Source organism: Nestor notabilis, unplaced genomic scaffold (genome assembly GCF_000696875.1).
Source record: "Nestor notabilis isolate BGI_N333 unplaced genomic scaffold, ASM69687v1 scaffold700, whole genome shotgun sequence".
Taxonomy (NCBI): domain Eukaryota; kingdom Metazoa; phylum Chordata; class Aves; order Psittaciformes; family Psittacidae; genus Nestor; species Nestor notabilis.
The window spans coordinates 32,761-51,944 of record NW_009911349.1 but is presented as its reverse complement, the minus strand read 5'-3'; the positions used below and the strand labels follow the sequence as shown (position 1 = coordinate 51,944).

Here is a 19,184-nt window from a genome sequence, read left to right as displayed (position 1 = left end):
GTATCTGAAACTTTGTTCCAGCTTAATCTGCGTTTCTCTTAGAGGAAGTGTTACCTTTGATGGTGCTCAGAGTAGATTCAGACGGCTGCCTGCAACTTCTGAGAACCCATTGCCAACCCAATGTTGGCCCTACAAGTCACCTCCAGTGTGGGAAAATAACCTGAAGAAGGACCATATAAAAGATACGCTTTAGGCTGGACACACTTAAACATTGTCTTGTGCAGGGCTGGAGTTCCTGTTTGGCTCAGGACCTCAACTTCCACTCTTCCTCACTGCAGCGTGATGTTAGTTGTGATAATGCGGCCATCGTTTCGCTGTTTCATTTTCTGCACATCTATGCAACACTATATAGCAGGCAGGGAGAGAGAGGGAGCAAGCTCTGCCACTTCACCAACTAAAGTAATTACACTACAAAGCTCAGCACAGTTTACGTTACTGTGCCGTGTTCAATCAAACTCTACCCCAGAGGTGCACACATTATCTCCTGACTATCCTGGGGGTTGCCAACTGCTTCAGTCCTCTTACCCCTCTTTATTTTGTTGTTAAACTTGGGGGCTTTTAAGACTGATGGGAGGCTGAAAGCAGGAACTGGCACATTGGAGATGACAACAAAAGAGGCTCCACAGAATTGCTTTTGGCATCTCGTGTGTGTTCCGTCTACATCTTATAAATTACTGCTGTGTTTCAGCGATAAAAATAGGTTTGTATTTGGAATTGATTACAGGGAGATAAAGCTCTAATACAAAAATTACCGATGCATAAGCATTCTGAACATACAAGGGTAATTTGATTTGATAAAATGAAAGCATGGCTCTTAATTCCTCGCTTTCAAACAGAACCCACATGCACTCACACAGGCACCCCACAGAGCAGATAAAACTTGGGCAGCTGTTTTGCTTAGGATTCCCAGAAATGGTGATGTGCCTCTTGCAGCTCTTCTCTACAGACATTTTTATGGCAATCTCCGTATCACCAGCATTCCCATCACTGACGCTGGGCAACATTCCCCTGCAATCTGAAAGCCTTCAGCCCTGGTCACGGCACTTCTTGTGTGCCATAAACATCAATTCCTTCCCTGTGCCTTTAGAGGTTATTATATTAAGTGGGCTATTTTCGTTTAGTTCATCCCTTAGTGCATCAGCTCTGCAACTAGTGCTTTTCAGCAGAGGGAGCTGATATATTGTTTTCAGCAATTCTAAGATAAATGGAAGCATAATTTTATTTACATGAGAAAGAGGGAAACAGCGATTCAGGTTTCAGTATGACCCCAACCAGGCATGCTTTACTCCAGCAAAATGCTATCTGACTTAGCCTAATAAATTACGGGTGAAAATTGGCTTCGCATCATGACAAATGCACAACCTAATAGTTAACCTTTGAAGAAATGCAAGGCTTAATTGCAGATAATAGTGATGGGGCTGGCAGTGGAATCCAGGGTTGGATCCAGGACCTGGGGAAAGACAGAGAGAAGCACCACATCTGTTTTCCAGCCTGAGAGCTCAGGGGCCAGTGGCTGCACAAACCCCGCTGGCTTTCTTTGGCCACATTAGTGCAAGGTGCTGAGTGACCCACTGGGTTTCCACTTGGTGTCAGTGAAGCCCCAAGACCCGCACCCCCTGGTGATGCTGAGCATGGCCCCCATGTCCACTTACAGCCCCACATCCATGCTGGAACACTGCTTGTTGGGGAGGGGGGAAGGAAGGCAGCGGCTCTGGTCACCCTAGCGCCCTGCCAGAGCCACGGCAGGAGCCGGGGCTGGTGCTTTGATGTGGGCTGGACGGGATGTGGCTGCGTCTGCTCTCACCAGCCGAAGCGCAGGAAGAAAAACCAGCGGCACAAAGGCTGACACTTATTTCTGTGGAGCAGCTTGAGCATTCCTGAGCTTTCACCAGCGTACGCTAAGCTGTTACGAGTAGGACGAGCCTTAAAAGCCTTCCATATGACCAGCAAAAGCATCACAAAGCACGTCCCCAACAACCGGGTGTACTTCCATTGGTAAAACACACGTAGGCTGAGAGCACGTCACTTTTAAATCTCATTTATTTATTTCTGTGTACATTTTCCTTAATTTGACTGACATACCATTGCTATAAAGATGCCCTGCTCTTTGAATATTTAATCCAAGACCACTAGTTCAAGTGTGGTTATGAAAAGTCACGGCAAACATATGACTGGAAAGAGGTGGTTGGTTTTGACTTCCAGGCAGTTGTTTGAAGCGTTTCATAGATGCACACAATATCCAGCAGAACACACGCACACACAGTGCTGAGTTTAAACACACACACACACACACACACGCACACGCACATCTGGAAAACGGTTACAGTGGTTGAAGTTTCCAAAAGGTGTACTGTCCCCTTCTCTCAGCAGCAGTGATAAACCTTTGCATATCCTGAGAAATAAAACCGAAGCATCGTAAAGAAGATTAACTTATTCCATCAACAAGGTTTGGGGCTTTTTTTCAAGTTAAATATGCTCTCCCAATCTAGTTTTACTTATTCAGATGAAGAGGGTGGAGGGGAAGGATCTGGGGCAGTCGGGGTTAAAGAATACCAGTTCCATTGTCCCACCAATATCCTTAATCCAGTACAACATGGGTCCTAAAAGCATCTCATTAACACAACAACATTAAATAAAAGCCTATCTAACATCACACACATGGTCCTACTGTCAGTCTCCTGCTATTTATCATCTTCATGGTATGAGGAACGGCTCTGAGATGAATGAAGACAACACAGGTTAAGAGAAGGGTTTCAGACAGGGTGCATGTGAAGCCATACGGGTGGGCAGCTGGGAGACCACCAAAGTACTCTGGAGCACAGGGAGGACCCTGTGAGCTTTTCAACATCTGACTGATGGAATTCCACCCGGCTGCAGACAGGATTGGGAGCTTGGAGAGATGTTCATGGCAGCACAGGGCAGCATTGCCTCCTGGCTGCTGGCTTTGCACTGCCAGAACCCTGGGCAAAGCCCAGGGGGACCTTAACCAGCACTGACAAGAACCTGGGTGCTATCTCACAGAGACGACAGCACCTCATTTCTTCTAATACACCACTAGTACAGGTACACAAGAACCAGCCAAGGCAGGAAAAGCCTTCCTCAAAGCTCACCATCTCTGGACCAGTCTATCAAAGCTATGATTTGGGGGTTTGATTAGGCAGTGGGCAGTTTTGATTCTCATGAGGACAGAGTTGCCTCAACAAGGCTAAAACCCCCCAAAATGCTCATATTGCATTGCGCTGCCTTTTCTTCTCATGCTCCCTTTTCAGTTCCTCCCATGGATGACATGAACACCAGTGCTCTTCCTGGTGAGCTCCCCAGTGCCATGCGCTGCCTCGCTGCCAGAGGGGTTGTGTGAGGTTACGGGCTGCTAAGTAGCAACAGAGGAAACAGGCCAGCAAAGACTTAAGACAACAAAAACAAACATGAAGCAATTAAAAGAAGGATGGGAGATGTGGTCTGATGTCCTTTTGCCAAGAAATAAATATTTTACATTGCCTTTTTCTTATAAAAACACTTGCATTGTGTGTTTCACATCTCCAAAATGGCACACTCTCTGCACCCGCCCATGCACAACACGTGCACACACACACACACATACATACACACTAATGCACATACGTTTCCAGCTTTGTAGAGCTACTGGATTTACTTCGAGACAAGTTTCTTGTGCATTTTGACAAGTTACTTTGAGACGAGTTATTTGCAAGAAGGCAAAGTTCATGCATGGCTTTGACAGCTCCACTTTCTCATAAATGGTTTTTGAAAAGCAGAAAGCAAACGAGGGCCAAAGCTCCATTTAAAGTTCACCTCAGATGCCTGAAAAGCATTTATACCCACATCCTTCTGAGGTCCCTGCTTTATGAACTTCTAATGAATTCCACATTCTGCTACCCAACATTTCTTACACATAGGGGGAAGAAAAAACAAACCAGAAAACCAGCGCAAGCTGTTTGAAAACAGATGCACCACAGCATCCAGGCTGCCCAGGAAAGTGGTTGAGTCACCATCCCTGGGGGTGTTTAAAAGACTTGTAGATGTGGCACTTAGGGACATGGTTTATAGAGGTGGGTTTGGCAGTGCTGGGTGAATGGTTGGACTCGATGATCTTAAGGGTCTTTTCCAACCTAAATGGTCTTATAACTCTCTGATTCTTTACCAGAAAGGCTGGGGTGGCTTTGGAAGCAGCAGAGCAGCAAGGCACCTTTGCAAAGAGGAGAAAAAGGACAAAAAACTGATGTTTTTGAGCCCAATCCTGCTTGTCCCACACAGGTCACACTTAGGGGATTTCACCTCAATATCTCTTACAGAGTGAGAAGCAGCCATTCATGAGTGGCTCCATCATTTCTGTAGGACTCATATCCTCCGTACCCAGAGCAGACATGTGGTCAGAGGGTGCCCGGTTGGCCCTCAGCCCTGCTTCAAAGCAACCCTGGCACCCCAAGTCTCACTGGCTCGAGGGATAAAGGAAAACTCCATGCAAATTCCATACAGAAAAGCCTGGCATAAGACCTGGACAAAGCAAGTTCATCATAACCCAGATTTAATTTTTCAGCTGGGAAATTATCGTTCTCTCAGAATTCCAGTGCACTTTTGGTTCATGGTGTTGTGACACAGAGCATTTTCACCACCTAAACTGAACCCTGATGCAAGACGTGATGCAAGTTCCCTCTTGAAGGAACGATTACAACCCAACTGGTGCTTTTCCTATTAAAACCAAGGGTGAGGAGGGTCATTCAAAAGCATCCGAGATGCTTAAAAGAAAAACTGAAAACCACGATTTTTAAAAGGATTCCTCATCCCTAATTCTAGAGCAAATCAGGTCACTAAGAAAACCCATCTAGATTGCTATAAATGTAATTTAAAATAAGAATTAGCCATCTACTGCCATTCACCATCCCAGATGTTAGGAGACAGTACAGTGATTCCATATGGCTCAAGGGCAGGCTGGGAGATAACTTCAGCACACCTCAGAGAGTACCAGAAATGCATCAATAACAAGTAATTGGAACAGGAGAAAGAATAATCAGCCTTCCACATGTAAGGAAAACCAGAGACTTTCACAGTTAGAAAACAAATGATGTTACTGTAAAAAAGCCCTAAAAATAAAGTAAAATAAGAACCTGCCTTATAGGAGGTTGGAAAACCTTTCTAACATATTTAAAAGACATGGGTGCTTTGCCTGTGTCCTCTTCAACACCAGCAGACCATTGGGAAGTGGTTCTTTTTCCATTGTACCCATATCTTTTCCATTATTTCTAGCTGACAGGATGTAGAAATACCCCTGTTACAAATTCACCACCATCTCAAGAAAAAACAGATTTCACACCTTAAGAGAGAAGCTCCAGAAACTTCATCTATTTTGATGCTAAACATGGATCTTTGCCAGTAAAACAGCAATTCCTGAAATTGAAGATTTCTGACATTTTTAGACAGTTATTTTCCTTCCATGAGAAACGACAAGTTTTACTCCAACACATTTCCAGTGTGCACAAAACTACATTGAGCAGCTTACTCCCAATGTATTGCTATTAAAAAATCAATGGGAAATTCCAAGTATTTCGTATGTTGTGACTTATTCCCAGCAGCCCCACTGGCACGGTGACAACTGTGCCACTCACTCCACGTGGAGGAAACAAAACAGTGGCAAAGCTCTGGAAATCCACTTCACACATAGATTATATAGGACATGTTTGGAGCCAAACCCTGCTTTTGGCGATACCGTGATTGGAACCAGGCTTTTTTCTGCCTGAAGAGCCAGAAGGCCACCAAATGGCATGGCCTATATTAGATATTTAGGCCCATATTAGATATTTAGGCCCATATTAGATATTCATGCCAGACTTAGAACTAAATCTGGGCTAAATGTGGACGGAGAACTCTGCAGCTGCACCTGTATATGTGAGAATTAGATCCTGACTATGACGGCGACTGTAATTCATCTTTAAATACACCTTCTTGGCTCTTAGGAGGCACTTAATCTGTGTCTCTTCCCTCTGGCTGTGTAAATCAAGGACACCTGGCTTTTCCTGACTTTTCACAGTATCCATCCTGAAAAAAACCATACATCTGAGGTGAGGAATACCAAAGGCTTTCAGATACTGTTCCAGGACACTCTGAGACGCCTGAATGTTCTTTAGTAAAGGGGAAAAAACCAAGATGTGGCAGACCCTGATACCTCCATCACACAAACCCTGGGGGAAATGCCTCTACCTATGTTTTTGGAGGCCCTGGGCATGCTTGCTGCCAGACTGCTCTCTCCAGCCATCAGATGGTGGCTGCCTCTTACTGTAGCACTTATCTCCATCCGCCTCCTGGCACAGTTACGTGCCCTTGTGTGACGGGTCACAGCGTTCTGGAAGGACCATGGTCTGAGCTCTTCATTTTCTACAAAAGAATAATTATCTGGGGCAAAACCAGACTAAATTAGGATAAACCCTGAGCTGGCCTGAATTATTCCTCTAAGAGAAACCAAACAGGAACTTTCCTCATCGGTCCAGTAATACTTGGGGTGTGTTTTCCCTCTTTATTCAAAAATTACACTATTCCGAGTTTCCTGGATTTACCTAGGCCCAAAAGCAAAGTCATAGATCAAAATACCCTGAAATAAACTTCTAGGAAGGGTTTTCAGGTCTGGCTAAAACCATCAGAGCTTTGGAAACTGCCGAAAGACGTCTGATCTTTTGTGATTTCCATCCCTATTTCCAGAGCGTTTAAGACGCTTCCAAGCTTTTCCCAGCTTATCCTCGCAGCACCTCGCAGCCGCTGGACTTTTGCCCCAACGTAGAGAAAACTAAGAGCCTTTCGAGGAAGATAGCACAGCCTGTCCTTGCAGCCTGGCTGCCTGCAAGGGTGAGCCTGCCGCAAACCCAGAGCTGCTCCGCTTCCAGAAAAGGATTTTTAATGCAAAGAAGTGAAGCACTAAAGGAGAAGCTCTTGTTTGAGCTGGATACCTGCAGAACAGCTCACCCCTGGCTGCAGCTTCCCATCAAGCAGGCAGTGGATAACAGACAAGCAGCTCCTTCCTCTCCCAAAGTGCTCTGCAGAGCTGGCTGGAGGCCCCCTTCCTTTGCCTTCACTCTGACCAACCGCCTAGAAGAAAGGCTGCTAGTAAAATCCAGACAGTAAAACACAGAACATAAAGGTGACTGAGACATAAGGTGTCGATGGAGGCGAAGAGCTTTCTAGCAACCCAGGGGTGCACTAAAGGAGGCCATGTAATAAACGTCACACAGCCAGAATTGCTCCCAGTGGAACGGCACTGCCGGCTGGATAGACCCCTGAAGGATTCATTTATCCCTGTAGCTTGTAAATTAGATATTTCCACCATTAGGCTAGTTAGAGACCACCTTAAAATGTTTACCCTCTTCTTTTGCAGCTACAGAGGCCTTTTCCCATGCTTTCCCCATCATTTAAGCCAGACCTCCGACTCCCACTGACGAGCTCAGCAGGGGAAGCAGCAACACACAAGCCACGCAGCAGGCAATGAGTATCAGCTCACTTGTAGCTTGTCCCTGTGGGTTTCTTTTGAGGTTTAGATTGCGTTTCTCTGGCTGGAAGTGGGGATGAAGTGGCAATCTGGGACTTGTGAGCAAAGCCATCACCTACAGATCGGGGTCTGAAGGAGTACATGGCAAGAGAAAGGGGAGACGGGCTGCTCTCACTTGATCGAGTCCGGCTGCCTCTTCTGCCCTCTCTGCTCCAGCCTTCCCCACCAACTCCAGACCTTCCCTTGGCAGAATGGATTGACACCAGCTGCCTGTCAGAGAGGTCATTTTGTCCTTATGCCATTAAAACCACCCTTGCAGTTTACTATGCTCTCTTCAGATTCCTCTTCGTTTATACAGCATAGGAATCTTCGTGTCCAGACCCCTGGCACCACCAGCTCCTAGCTGTGCCTGTTTGCATCTGCAAACACATAAAAGCTGAGATTCAACTGGGCTTTTTCTGACCCTCTTATTAACAAATTCAACTGCTCTCATGGTGTGGGGTTATGTGAAGGAGCAGCATCCTTTCAACCTGCAACACAGCTCTCCACTGCACAGAAAGCATTTCTTCCAAAGCCACAGTCCAAGAGAGCAAATCTCACTGCACTGCAGAGCTCTGGCCTGCCAGAGAGCACATCAAATTCCATAGTATCCATCTGCTCCAGTAAAGGCTGAGCTGAAATATTAATTAGGAGATCCGATCCCTTCTCACCAGGAACAATCTGGATTTTATAGCTCAGGCAGAGGCCAGCGAAGCAGACAAAGCTCTGTGAGACATCCTTTGCTGCTGGTTAACGGCTTTCAAGGAAACAACCAACCTGGGGGGAGGACACAGGCTGTAAAACACGTGGACATCTGGTCTGTTTTGTCCACCCTTCATCTCCCCCACGCTCAGCCCCCAGCTCCTAAGTGCATGTTCAGAACAGAGAGAGACGACTCCTCTAACATAAACAGCTATAATATGGCAATAAAGATTAATGAGTAAAACTTGCCATTTTACGTATAATCCGTGGGGATTTACAATCATTAATCTTTATTAGTGTGTAATAACTGTTTAGACATTAAGGACAGATTCTCAGCTGGACAAAACTGGCTTTATTCCAGCCAAGCCAATGGAGCAATGCCAGTTTACACCCTCCATGACCCTAGTTCTAAATGAGACCCATCCCCATCTGTAGGAATCATATCACTAACAGTATTTCCCCAACAGCAGGGGCAGACCAGTGAAGGCAACTATTTGTCTTTCTCTGTATCCGAAAAAGAGAGCTGCATGTGTCCAGGAAGCTCAACAATAGACATGTCAATAAACATGAGGAAATTCAATGAAAAAGCAACAGCAACAAAAGGAACCCCAAGGAGCAGGGAAGTGGATGATTTTTGAGGCAAGACTATAAGATCTGGTTTGGCAGGAGTGTGACTAAGAGGAATGTAGCAATCTTTGGCATGTGAAAGAGTGAAAGCACCAAGACGGGCTCCCAGAGATCCTCTAAGAGGAACAAGATGGAAGAGAGAGAAAGAAAAAGAGCATCTTGGCTGGCTTTTCTGAGAGAGGAGTTTGGGGTTTGTTTTTAATAAAGAAGAGGTCTATTAAACAAGGGAGCTGGTGGGAACCTTGTCTGAACTACATCAGACCAGCCACTAAAGCAATGCTGTGTTGACCAACCAGGATTTCTTCTTCCAAAATGTCTAGGAAAGAAGGAAGATGTGCAGGTACATCCTTAGCTCGCAGCAAGCAGGGAGGAATCCCCACTAAGGTGTGCTTTCTCCAAGCAGGAACCCACCAAATGTCTCCTCCATCACACAGGGGAGGCTAGCTGCCTCCAGAAATGGTATTCCCACCTCTTTACCATGTCAGAAATGCCTCCATCCTTGCCAGCAAACCTGACCAAAGTCAGGAAATACAGTACATAGATACCTGTGTAAAGTTCTGTACATCTGGAGAACCTCCAGGAAAGATGGGCATTTCACCCACTGAAGCAGCAGTAACTAGCAAATGCCATCCAACTCCTCTTTCAGGTTTAAGAGACCAGTGGACTCTTGGGGACTGAGAAAACAGCTTTCCTGCCAGTGATACCTCAAGAGCTCTAGGAATGGCAGGGCCTCAAGCATCAGGAGGTTGAAGGAACATCAGGAGCTGTATGGTGGAGGAAGAAAGGATGAACATCATGTCCCGGTGGTCCCGCACTGCCTGCCACAGGAATGGACTGTGCATCCTCATGCACAGCTGATAACTACTGCCTGGGGCAGAGCATAGAAGTCCTCCCTGCCTTGCAAATGGCCCACTGTGCTGGAATTCACCCATGCAGCTGGTCCAGGGCACAGCTCAGTGCTGAGCTCTGAGCAGCTTTTCTCTCCTCTCTGCTCCCTGATGCGGTTTTGGTTTGCTTCAAGTTTATGGCATGAGACCTGCTTCTTCTTGCAGATTAAACATCCCAGTTCAAGACAATCTAAGACACTGCCCACGGTCCTGTGGTGTCTGAAAACAAAAGAGGTTTCTGAAGAACAGCTTTAAGCCTCAACACCTTGGCTGTTCAGGGGGCATGGTTGTTGGGAAATGCTTAATGTCCCAGAAACATGCCTGTCCTAGGCAACCCTGTGCTCATGTTACAGCCAAGCAAAGTTCTGAGCACCGGCCAAAGGCTTTTCATCTTCACAGAGGTTACAACCAAATGAAAGAGAAGGGAGTCTGATTTTCATCTTGTAACCCAGCATGTTTTCAGAGCTTTTAAGCACACAGGAGTCCCTGGCTCTTCTCCCTGTGCTGAGGCCACCAAGTCAAGCTTCTCTCTAAGAATACCATGTGCCATGCAGGATGCAGGGACAGACAGACAAGCTCTGCATTTCTCTCCTGCCATAACTATCTTCAGCAGAGGTGATCACTGTTTTCATTCACACTGGTCATACGAATTCACGCTTACTCTGGGCTGACGCAAATGACTTGTAAAGGAACAAAGTCATGGAGAACCAGGAGGGAAGGGAAGTGATTTGTTGCATGCCCTATTGTAATGTCATTAAAACAAAGGGATTAGATGGCCCAAGCACTGCAAGAGCAAAAAGCATAAAAGAAAGCATTCAGCATGTAGTGTCGAGGCATGCAGGAGTCGTTTTAGAGGGTTACTTAGCTGCAGACAACACTGACATTAATTTTCTATTGGAAAACGCTGGTGACATTAATGTCTACTATTAATACTGAACTTTGACAGTATCTCATAAATTCAACCTGTCAATTACAATGGCACTGAAATAAAGGTGCTCTGAGGTCAAGGAGATGCGGTGTCCAAATGAGACTTATATTCCAGGAGGAACGGCAAAAACAATCTTTAACAAAAGCATCAGATCCATATGTAGGAAAACCAAAGGGTGGTTTTAAATGTCATGTTTTTCAAAGCAAGAATTGATGCTGGAACCAACTCCATAAACTGCCTGGCTGGACTTTCAGCTGCAGCTGAGGACAATCAATCAAAACAGCTCTCTGACAAAGCGAGAGAGAGAAAACACACACACACGCCCCATGGAATATGAGAGGGCAGATTATGAGCCATGCGAGGCCTCTGAGAATTACACAGCGAAGTAGAACATCATTGGGTTTCACCCACCACAAATGTGACCTGAAAGGTCCCCCTCGACACAAAGTGGAATATGGAGCTTATCATTACTGTGGGCTGGGCAGGCTCGTGACACACGGCTGAGGAAGGGGAACCTCTTGCCCAAAGCCTGCATGACCCGTGAGCTCTTCACAGCAAGGAAACCCCTGCACCCTGATTCCTGCATTCCTCCTCAAGCCACCCTGCTCTGCAGCTGAAGGGCACGAAGATCAAGAAATCCCTATGAACAATGCTCCCATATATCCTTCAATACCAGCCCCAGGGCAGAGCTGGACTATTCTAGGGTTCACAGTCACCTCTGTGGGCACTGCCAGCCCTGGCTGTGGTGTCTGTGTGCACCTCTTCAAAGTGGTCGATATGTCCCTAGCACAAGAGGTACCACTGTTCAGGAACCCCTGCTCTAAATACTGCCCTCCCCATCAGCCCTTCCAAGGCTTTTGAAACAGATGCTCAGGCTATTCTAGAAGCCCAACCTGCACCAACAGACTGGAGCTGCTAAACTGGGAGAGAAAGGGCTGGATCCCAGGCTGAACTGCAAACTGCATCCTGCACAATGTAGATATTGCAGAGCAAGGCATGCTTCGAGCTGGGATTTGACTCTGAGAGAGTGCCAAAGCAATGGATGGGGAAGAGAAGCATGCAGCGGAGGATGAGGCACACATGCATGCTCCAGTGCAGCCACACACACAGGCACCGTCCGTCATGGGCTGAGGGAAGGAGCCATGGGCAAAGGGAAAGGTGCTCATGGCTGAATGAGGCAGCTATTGCAGGTTTGACTCAGTCAAACCAGCGTTAATCTGGAGCCAGTGGCCTTGCTCCAGACCCAGCAACACCTTGTGCACGGTCCCTCCTTTCTCTTGACAGTGACCGTGTTACCTAAAAGCAGCCTTGTGACCTGCCATCTTCCCCTCCCACCCCAAAAGTCCCCATGCTCCTGCTCGTGCTAGCAGGACCTGGCCAACAGCAGCGAGCTCCTGGTCGGGTGGGCTGTGGTTTCCCTGTGTGGTTTCCAGGCTGCAGCTCCATGGAGGACACCTGCAGCCCATGCTGGAGCTCCTGGCTGCCTTCAGCATCCCAATCAGAGCTGGACATGGCCCAAGCCATGGGCTGGCACAGGCTCCAGGGTTGCTCGCTAGCACTCCCAAAGCCTGTGGGCAAGCACAGAGGGATTGCTGCCGATGCAGTGCGAGAGCCCTGGAAACTCACGCCGAGAGATCCCATTTTTCCCAGATGTCATGCTGTGCATACTGTTATCCCTTCTCATCTGGAGAAGGAGAAAGGAACTCCCTTCTAGACTCAAAGCAGCTCACCCCCAGCCCAAGGGCACTGCAATGCTCCTCGGCTTGCAGGTGGGGACCAGTCACTGCAGCCTCCTCCTCATCTTTGTGCAACTCATCTGACAATCTAGTTTCCTCTGGGATTTTTTCCCAGACACTATCCCAGCAACGTCCACACCTCATAACCTGCCCAGTATAGTGGAGTAAGTCGGTGGAATGCAGGGCAGGGGTTTTCCCCTTGCAGGAGGCTGACAGTGCATGGCAGGATGGCTGGGATGCACTGGGAAGAGGCAACCTCAAGGGATGATGGGGCCTCCTTCCCTTACAGTGATGCTGCCTCACAGCTCGGGTAGCTGAGCTGAGATCCTTGTTTATAATCTCTTTTTATGATGCACATTAAATATTTTCCACAACACAGGCACTTCTTCTCTTCTTTCTCCTTTCTTTTGACACCTTTTCCCCAGCAAAGCCCTACAACTGTCGCTTGCTGCGGCCTCATTTAGCATCATCATCGTCACCACGCATTCATCCTCATATAAAACAGAAATCTATTCCATCAAGCACTTAACATAAATATTAAAATAATGGAAGGGACAAAATATAAATCTACATACAACTTCATGACTACCATAGCACCTATTACCATGACAAAGCAAATTCTGGTTCAGAGGGAAGGGAGAGGGGGATGAGGAGGAAGTTAGGAAGAGGGACTTTGACTGTCATTAAATATGTAAATCACTCTTTAACATGGGGGGTTTTTTTGTTGTTTTGTTTTTTGTTTTAAGGTTTCCAACCTTATTAAAATTCATTTAACTACCCAGCTCGTTCTATGTCACTATGGATACCAAAGAACCCTTTTAAAAACTTCGGCGAGGCGGGGGGGTTCTCAGCATAAAAACAAAACACAGCGAAACACGGCGGCTTTCTGTTGGTGCTTCCATGACAAGTCCTGCCACGCGCCCCTCCCCTGCACCCACCAGTCCACAGAAGGGCAATTCATGTACAAGTCCAGTTCTCAGTCTCCCAGGATGAGTTTGACAAAAGAGGCGACGTCTGTCTCTTTGGATTCGTGCAGGGTGAAGAAAGGATGTTGCTGGGAAAGAAAAGAGAGGGGAAAAATAGAAACGATTATTATTCATGACACTGAGGACCAAACTAAAAACCTTTTCAGGCAATCCTCTAGACAGGGAGAAAGATTTTGTCACTAGCACCGTAATATTGGGCTTTCCATGTTTTGCAGCTGAGGCAAGCTTGAGGCAGCAGTTCATGAAGGCTGCAGATCTGTGCTGCCCTCATGGGTTCCCTCTAAGCCCTGACCTTGGCTGGGCTGCTCTGATAGGAAGAGACAGTATTAAAAAGCACTGCCTTCATCTCTAGCACATCGTGCCCCTCAGCACATGCTGGCTCGCAGCAATGTGGTACCCCAGGAGGAGATGTGCTCCTCCTGAGCCGGTGGTTACCCACCCCACCACATGCCAGCTCCATCAGGAGCGAGGAAAACCTTGCAAGGAAGGCTGACTGCAGTGGGTTTTCCCTCAGCTTCCTGCTTTATCTGTGTATTTACCCTCTGGTGACTTTTGAGTCTCATTTCTTCCCTGCAATTGCTCATACTCGCAGCAGGAGATGGCTACTTTACCCCTAACCACGGCAAAGAGGAAAGCCATCCCGGCTGGAAAGCCATCCGCAGTTGTATGTTTAACTACTTAATCGTGACCAACATGGGAAGACATCCTGCCAGAAAATCCTGCCTACATTTCAGCACAAATGGAAAAATACATGTAAGGAATAAAAAAACACAACCAAATGCCCCTTGACAGCAACAGCAAAACCCCTCTTGGCTAGCACCAGCCATACAGTTTGCTACAGGGGCTGCAACACATCAACTGAGATCAGCCAACTTCCATGTGAGATCTCCAATACACTGTTTGACACCCACTGTCCTGGCAGTTGATTGTATTTATTTGTATGGAGGGTGTCAGAGAGACCCAAAAGGCAGCCAGGACCCTGTGGGGCTCAGAGGTGACCTCAAATCTGTGCAACATGCTGTCGTGCATCCCATACGCAGGCTGGGGAAGCTTGGTTTGATTCCTCACCTCCTCGTTTCAAGACAGATTTTTAAAGGCAAATTGGAATTTCCAGGGTTTTTCGAAGCTGCACCTCACCTCAGTCCCTCAACGTTGGCTATTTCAATGATCATCTATGGCCGTGGCCAAGTGGAGGGAGAAGAACAAAGAAAAGAACTTTTCCAAGGTGGGCTTGAGTGGAAAGTTATCCAGTCAGTAACAAGAGGCAGCTCTGAGTAGCTGGGAAGCAACCCAAAGACACACCAGCAAGGAAGAGGAAGCACAATTATGTGGGAAACAGAGCTGAAATGGGTTGAGGCAAGGATCCAGACGTAATTTAAGGTCTCCATGGATCAGACAGTCACAGGAATTGAAGTGTCCTGAATGACTCTCACAGAGATGGCCCAAATGGCCTGCTGTGTTATTATCCCAGCGTGATGCCACTGCTTTCATATCCCAGCTAAATCGCACCCAAGGCAGAGCTACCGCAGCCTGGAAGCACCCGCAAGCGTGACATGGGTGTTAGTGGTGGCCTCCAGCCCTGCCTCTCAGAGAACCCAACCCCTTTGCAATGACTGAGCTTGGTCATAGCACCGAACGCCCTGTGCCAGGTCGATGTGCTCCATACGATGTGCAGACCACCAGTCCTGCAGTAGTTTCATGCTCTACTTCACCTGGGGAAATGGGGTTTTAAATGAAATTAAGCATCCGTATCAGTTTTCCTGTTGCTCAAGATAGCACAAAGTCATATTTTCCATGAGAAACCTCAATTCCACAGGAAAGCAAGGGAGCAGCCTTGGTCTAAATGACACGTCCAATCCAGTACCGCAACTTAATGCCGTAAGAGAGAGAGGAGGGAGAAAAAAAACCCCAACAAAACAGCAAGCCTCAACCACAGGACCTCACAACATTCATGTCAGCCATAAAATACCACAGCATTGAGGTACTCTGGAGAGGTGATCCAAGAACCTAATTCAATAGAAATGCACTCGCTTGCCAACGGGTATTAATGCTGCAACAGACGGAGCTGCTCCGGTGAACCTTCTTGATAAAAGGCCATTTGGCAAACTTCAGAAATTTGCTTAAAATATATATGTATTTATTCAATAATAATAAAAAAAAGGCAAAAAAAAGAGCCATAAACCTCGGGCCTCCCTTTGTCTGAAACCAGTATTTGGGCAAACTGTGTGTAAATCAGATCTATATATAGTCTAATTGCATTACAGGGCCCAGCAAAAAATGCCACAGGAATTATTCATTGCTTACAACCACGTTCAGAAAGCACATGGATTTCCAGTGTGTCTTGCAGCTAGAAAGCACCTTCAACCCTGGCACCTTCGCACCATACAGGGCCCAACACCTCAGAGCAGAGAGATAGCAATAAGGCTGACCCCCTGGATGGCATAATGCATGCCCTATGAGTTATGGGACAGGAGACACCGATGCCTGAGGGAATTCTGCGGCAGATTCCACCCTTAAACACAGAAGATCTTGCCAGTGGCACTGGACAGCGTGGGCAGGTAAGGACAGGCAAGCATTTGGGTGAGGATCTTCAGAAATCACAAAGTTAGGCACCTTCCTGCCTTTAGCAAGCTGTGTATCATGTAGGCTATCAGTATAAGCAAGCTGTGTATCAGGATAGAAAAGGGGCTAGAAACTTAGAGAGTGAAACACTGACTTCCTAAGCTGTCCTGCTTTTTGCTGGCAATTAGGAGCACCAGGATTAATACCAGAAAGTTGGGAGAGAGAGAGGCATGAAGCCTTGGAGCCCTAGCAGAACAATCTCACCACAGACCCTGTTCTTGCCAGCTCCAGCCCAGAGCTCTGGCTGAGTGTACACCAGTGTCTGCACTGCTGGGAGTTCATCAGCAGTTAAGTGCATCTGACCTCAACGCCCTGCACTGCCTTTACATTTCCCCCTGTCGTAAGCCTTTATCAGCATCTTCTTCCTTAAGTTATTCCTCTGTCTTAGACATACAGCAAACGGTCTCTAAGCAGCAGATGAAATTCAATAACCGGAATTATTAGTCACAGACTCGTCTCTGTCCCTAACATCCAGGAATTACTCTGTCCAAAAAGTCTCCTCTCCAAGGCACCACGGCAGTGAAGCTCAGCAGGCCACTCAGCTCCTGCAGCCCATGTGGAGCATCCGTGGTGCATGCATTTCACTTGGGTGTCTGAAGACATCACACAGATGATTTTATCCTCACTGACTAATTCTGCACACCCTCATTCTTGTCTCTTAGCACATTCATTCACTGCTTTTACCTATTTTCTCCCTTGATCTGACTGGAATAGTTCCTGAACGAGCTTTCAAAGAGCATTTCTGATTTGCAGTCACACTCCCAAACCCCTGAAGTGCCATGATCCTCTCATCTGCTATGAGAAAAGAGATGCTGTGCATCCCAAATCACCACTCACTACTGGAAACCCTGTCTTCAGCATCTCATTGTAACCCATCTCAGCTCTGAACCAACACACTGCTTAATGTAGGCACACTCACCATAAGCTCTGGGTATGTTGGCCGCTCTTTGGAATTCTTCTTCAAGCTTTAATGAGAATAAAAAGAAGGAAAAAATTAAGTGTTACATTCTGTATGCAACTGAAGCACAGACACAATATCACACCATGGCAAAAGCAAGGTTTCAAGTCTCTGTAGAGTAAGCCCAACTATTCATCTATATGTTGAGCGAACAGCATAGGGCTTGAGGACACCTACAGCCAACGCAGCTTGCACACAGGCCCGTATGATACACACAAGTGCAGCGAGCTCAAGGTCAAAGAAAAAGATCCAGGGACACCATATGTACCAGTTAAGGCACTGCCTGTTGCTGGGGACCAGGTGCAGTTGGGGTTTTTGGGTGCTATCCAGCAGGCCAGCAACTAAGGGCATGATACAGCCTCCAACCTCTGATTGGGAGTGGTGACCGAGTGGCTCCGAAGCACGTGTACAACTATTTGTTTATCACTGTGCTGTTATCAGCGGGGACGGTTACATGGGACATCCTTTTTTTCTCCTCTCCTACAACAGATGGCTCTGGAGGGTTGTAGCTGGAAGTTATTTTGGTTTCCCTCCAGCAGAAAATAGCTTTTAAAAGACAGGACGTAATCTCTACTCACTTCCTGTCAGTGTATTTAGGGGAAAGACACTTGGAGCAACTTGAAAAGATCTTCACACACGTACACGTCGGTGGCGGGGAAAAGGTGTCACACTGAGCAAAACAAAAGTGAGAACCTCGGCGATGATAAGTCGCTCCTCTGCTGGGATTTGCCGGAGCCCAGAGGAAGCAGAGGACACACACTGAATAGATATTTCCTGCTTGCTGTGTGGAGCGGGCTCGTGTTTAGTGTCATGTTGTGAATGAACAGAGGAACCTAGTAACGATACGTGCCAATAGTGCCGAGCTGAAGGTACGGGATGTGTCACATCCTCTGAGCTCAAAAGTGGCCCAAGCCGAGATGCTAAGGTGAATTTGAAGGTTAGGTGTGTCCAGAAGCAGGATCTGGGTATAATCTTCTTAATTTAGACCCTCTACAAGCAAAAAACCTTGTTTCCAGGTTACTAATACCAGGAAATCTGGTGACAAGTTACTGAAATCAATGTACATCTTCAGGAATGAAGAGCCGTATTTGGATCTGATCCTGATTCAGCCATCCAGGGAACTTCCCTGAAGCAGCTACAGGTAATCAGACTTCCGCTGCCCCAGCAGCCGTGATAGTGAATCACTCTGTGACCTCCTGAGTTTGAGACAGACCTAAGACAGGCCAACCATGATACACAGAGTCAATGTGATCTCGATCAGCATCAGAAGAAATTCTCAGACTCCAACGACACAGAACTAGAGCAATCTGCAGCCAAAATGCACTTTCCAAGTCCAGGCCACTCCACTGGCACCGAGGGATCTTCAGTGATGCTGGAGGATGGGATTTGCAAAGAGGGGAACCACCAGGTGCTCCCCAAAGCTTTCAAGACATGAGTGCAGCTCAGCAGGGTCGTTCTTCTCACTGCAACCATCATGATATCTTACAACTAAATCAGCCCACAGCTATAGCTGTAAGACGCCGTGCTTGCAAAAGCAAAACATTCAGTGGGGAACAACAGCCTGCCTGGCACGAACAGGCAGCTTTGCAATAACAAGTAGTGAGCCAGCAGCATGGGAGAAAGGCAGCTGGTCCAAAATCACAGCGTGGGCCTTGCAAAAAAACCCATTGGGCATTTAGTGAGAGGATTTTTCCAAGCTCCCACCTCGGATAGACACAGAGCAGTGTGGGCACGGGCAGGTATTCCCCAGTGCAGCTCCGTGTGTAGCTGATCACAGGGACCTCGAAAACACGTCAGAACAAGACTCCAAGGAATCTGCATGTCAGTACTTAAAGTCCTGGGGCAGGAGTGGCTGATAATCCCCTTCCTGGGTCACAGCAGAGCCGGCTGGGCTCGGGGCCCTGGTGCTGGCAGCTCGGGACCAGTCTCACATGTCTGTATTTGTGGATGTGCCGTCCTCTCTTGGCCACCAGGCAAAGCCACCATCCACCTGCCAACTTGGCAAGCCGCGGATGGCACTGCAGCGCCTGGAAAATAGAAGCGCCTCCCAGGCGGTTTCCAGGGAAGCTGGAGGAGAAGCAGTCAGGAGCGGCGGGGCTGTTGCCAGCTCTCTGTCGAACCATACAACGAGGGCAGCTGAGAGTCTCCTGGGGTGCTGGGAGAGCCTGTGCTTTCATGCAGCTCTCGCAACCTCCGGGCAGCACGCATCT

General features: G+C 47.4%; 1 protein-coding gene across 1 annotated transcript in view; it reads right to left on the bottom strand.

Annotated features, from left to right (window-relative positions):
* Nucleotides 1-12,900: 12,900 nt before the first annotated feature.
* Nucleotides 12,901-19,184, bottom strand: part of MAP2K6 (mitogen-activated protein kinase kinase 6) — a gene marked incomplete at its 5' end in the record, with an annotated part of 16,267 nt that continues 9,983 nt past the window's right edge. The window contains 2 exons of the mRNA XM_010014167.1: nucleotides 12,901-13,462; nucleotides 16,936-16,981. Of these exons, the coding sequence (XP_010012469.1) occupies nucleotides 13,385-13,462; nucleotides 16,936-16,981 (124 nt within the window). The remainder of the gene's footprint in view (nucleotides 13,463-16,935; nucleotides 16,982-19,184) is intronic.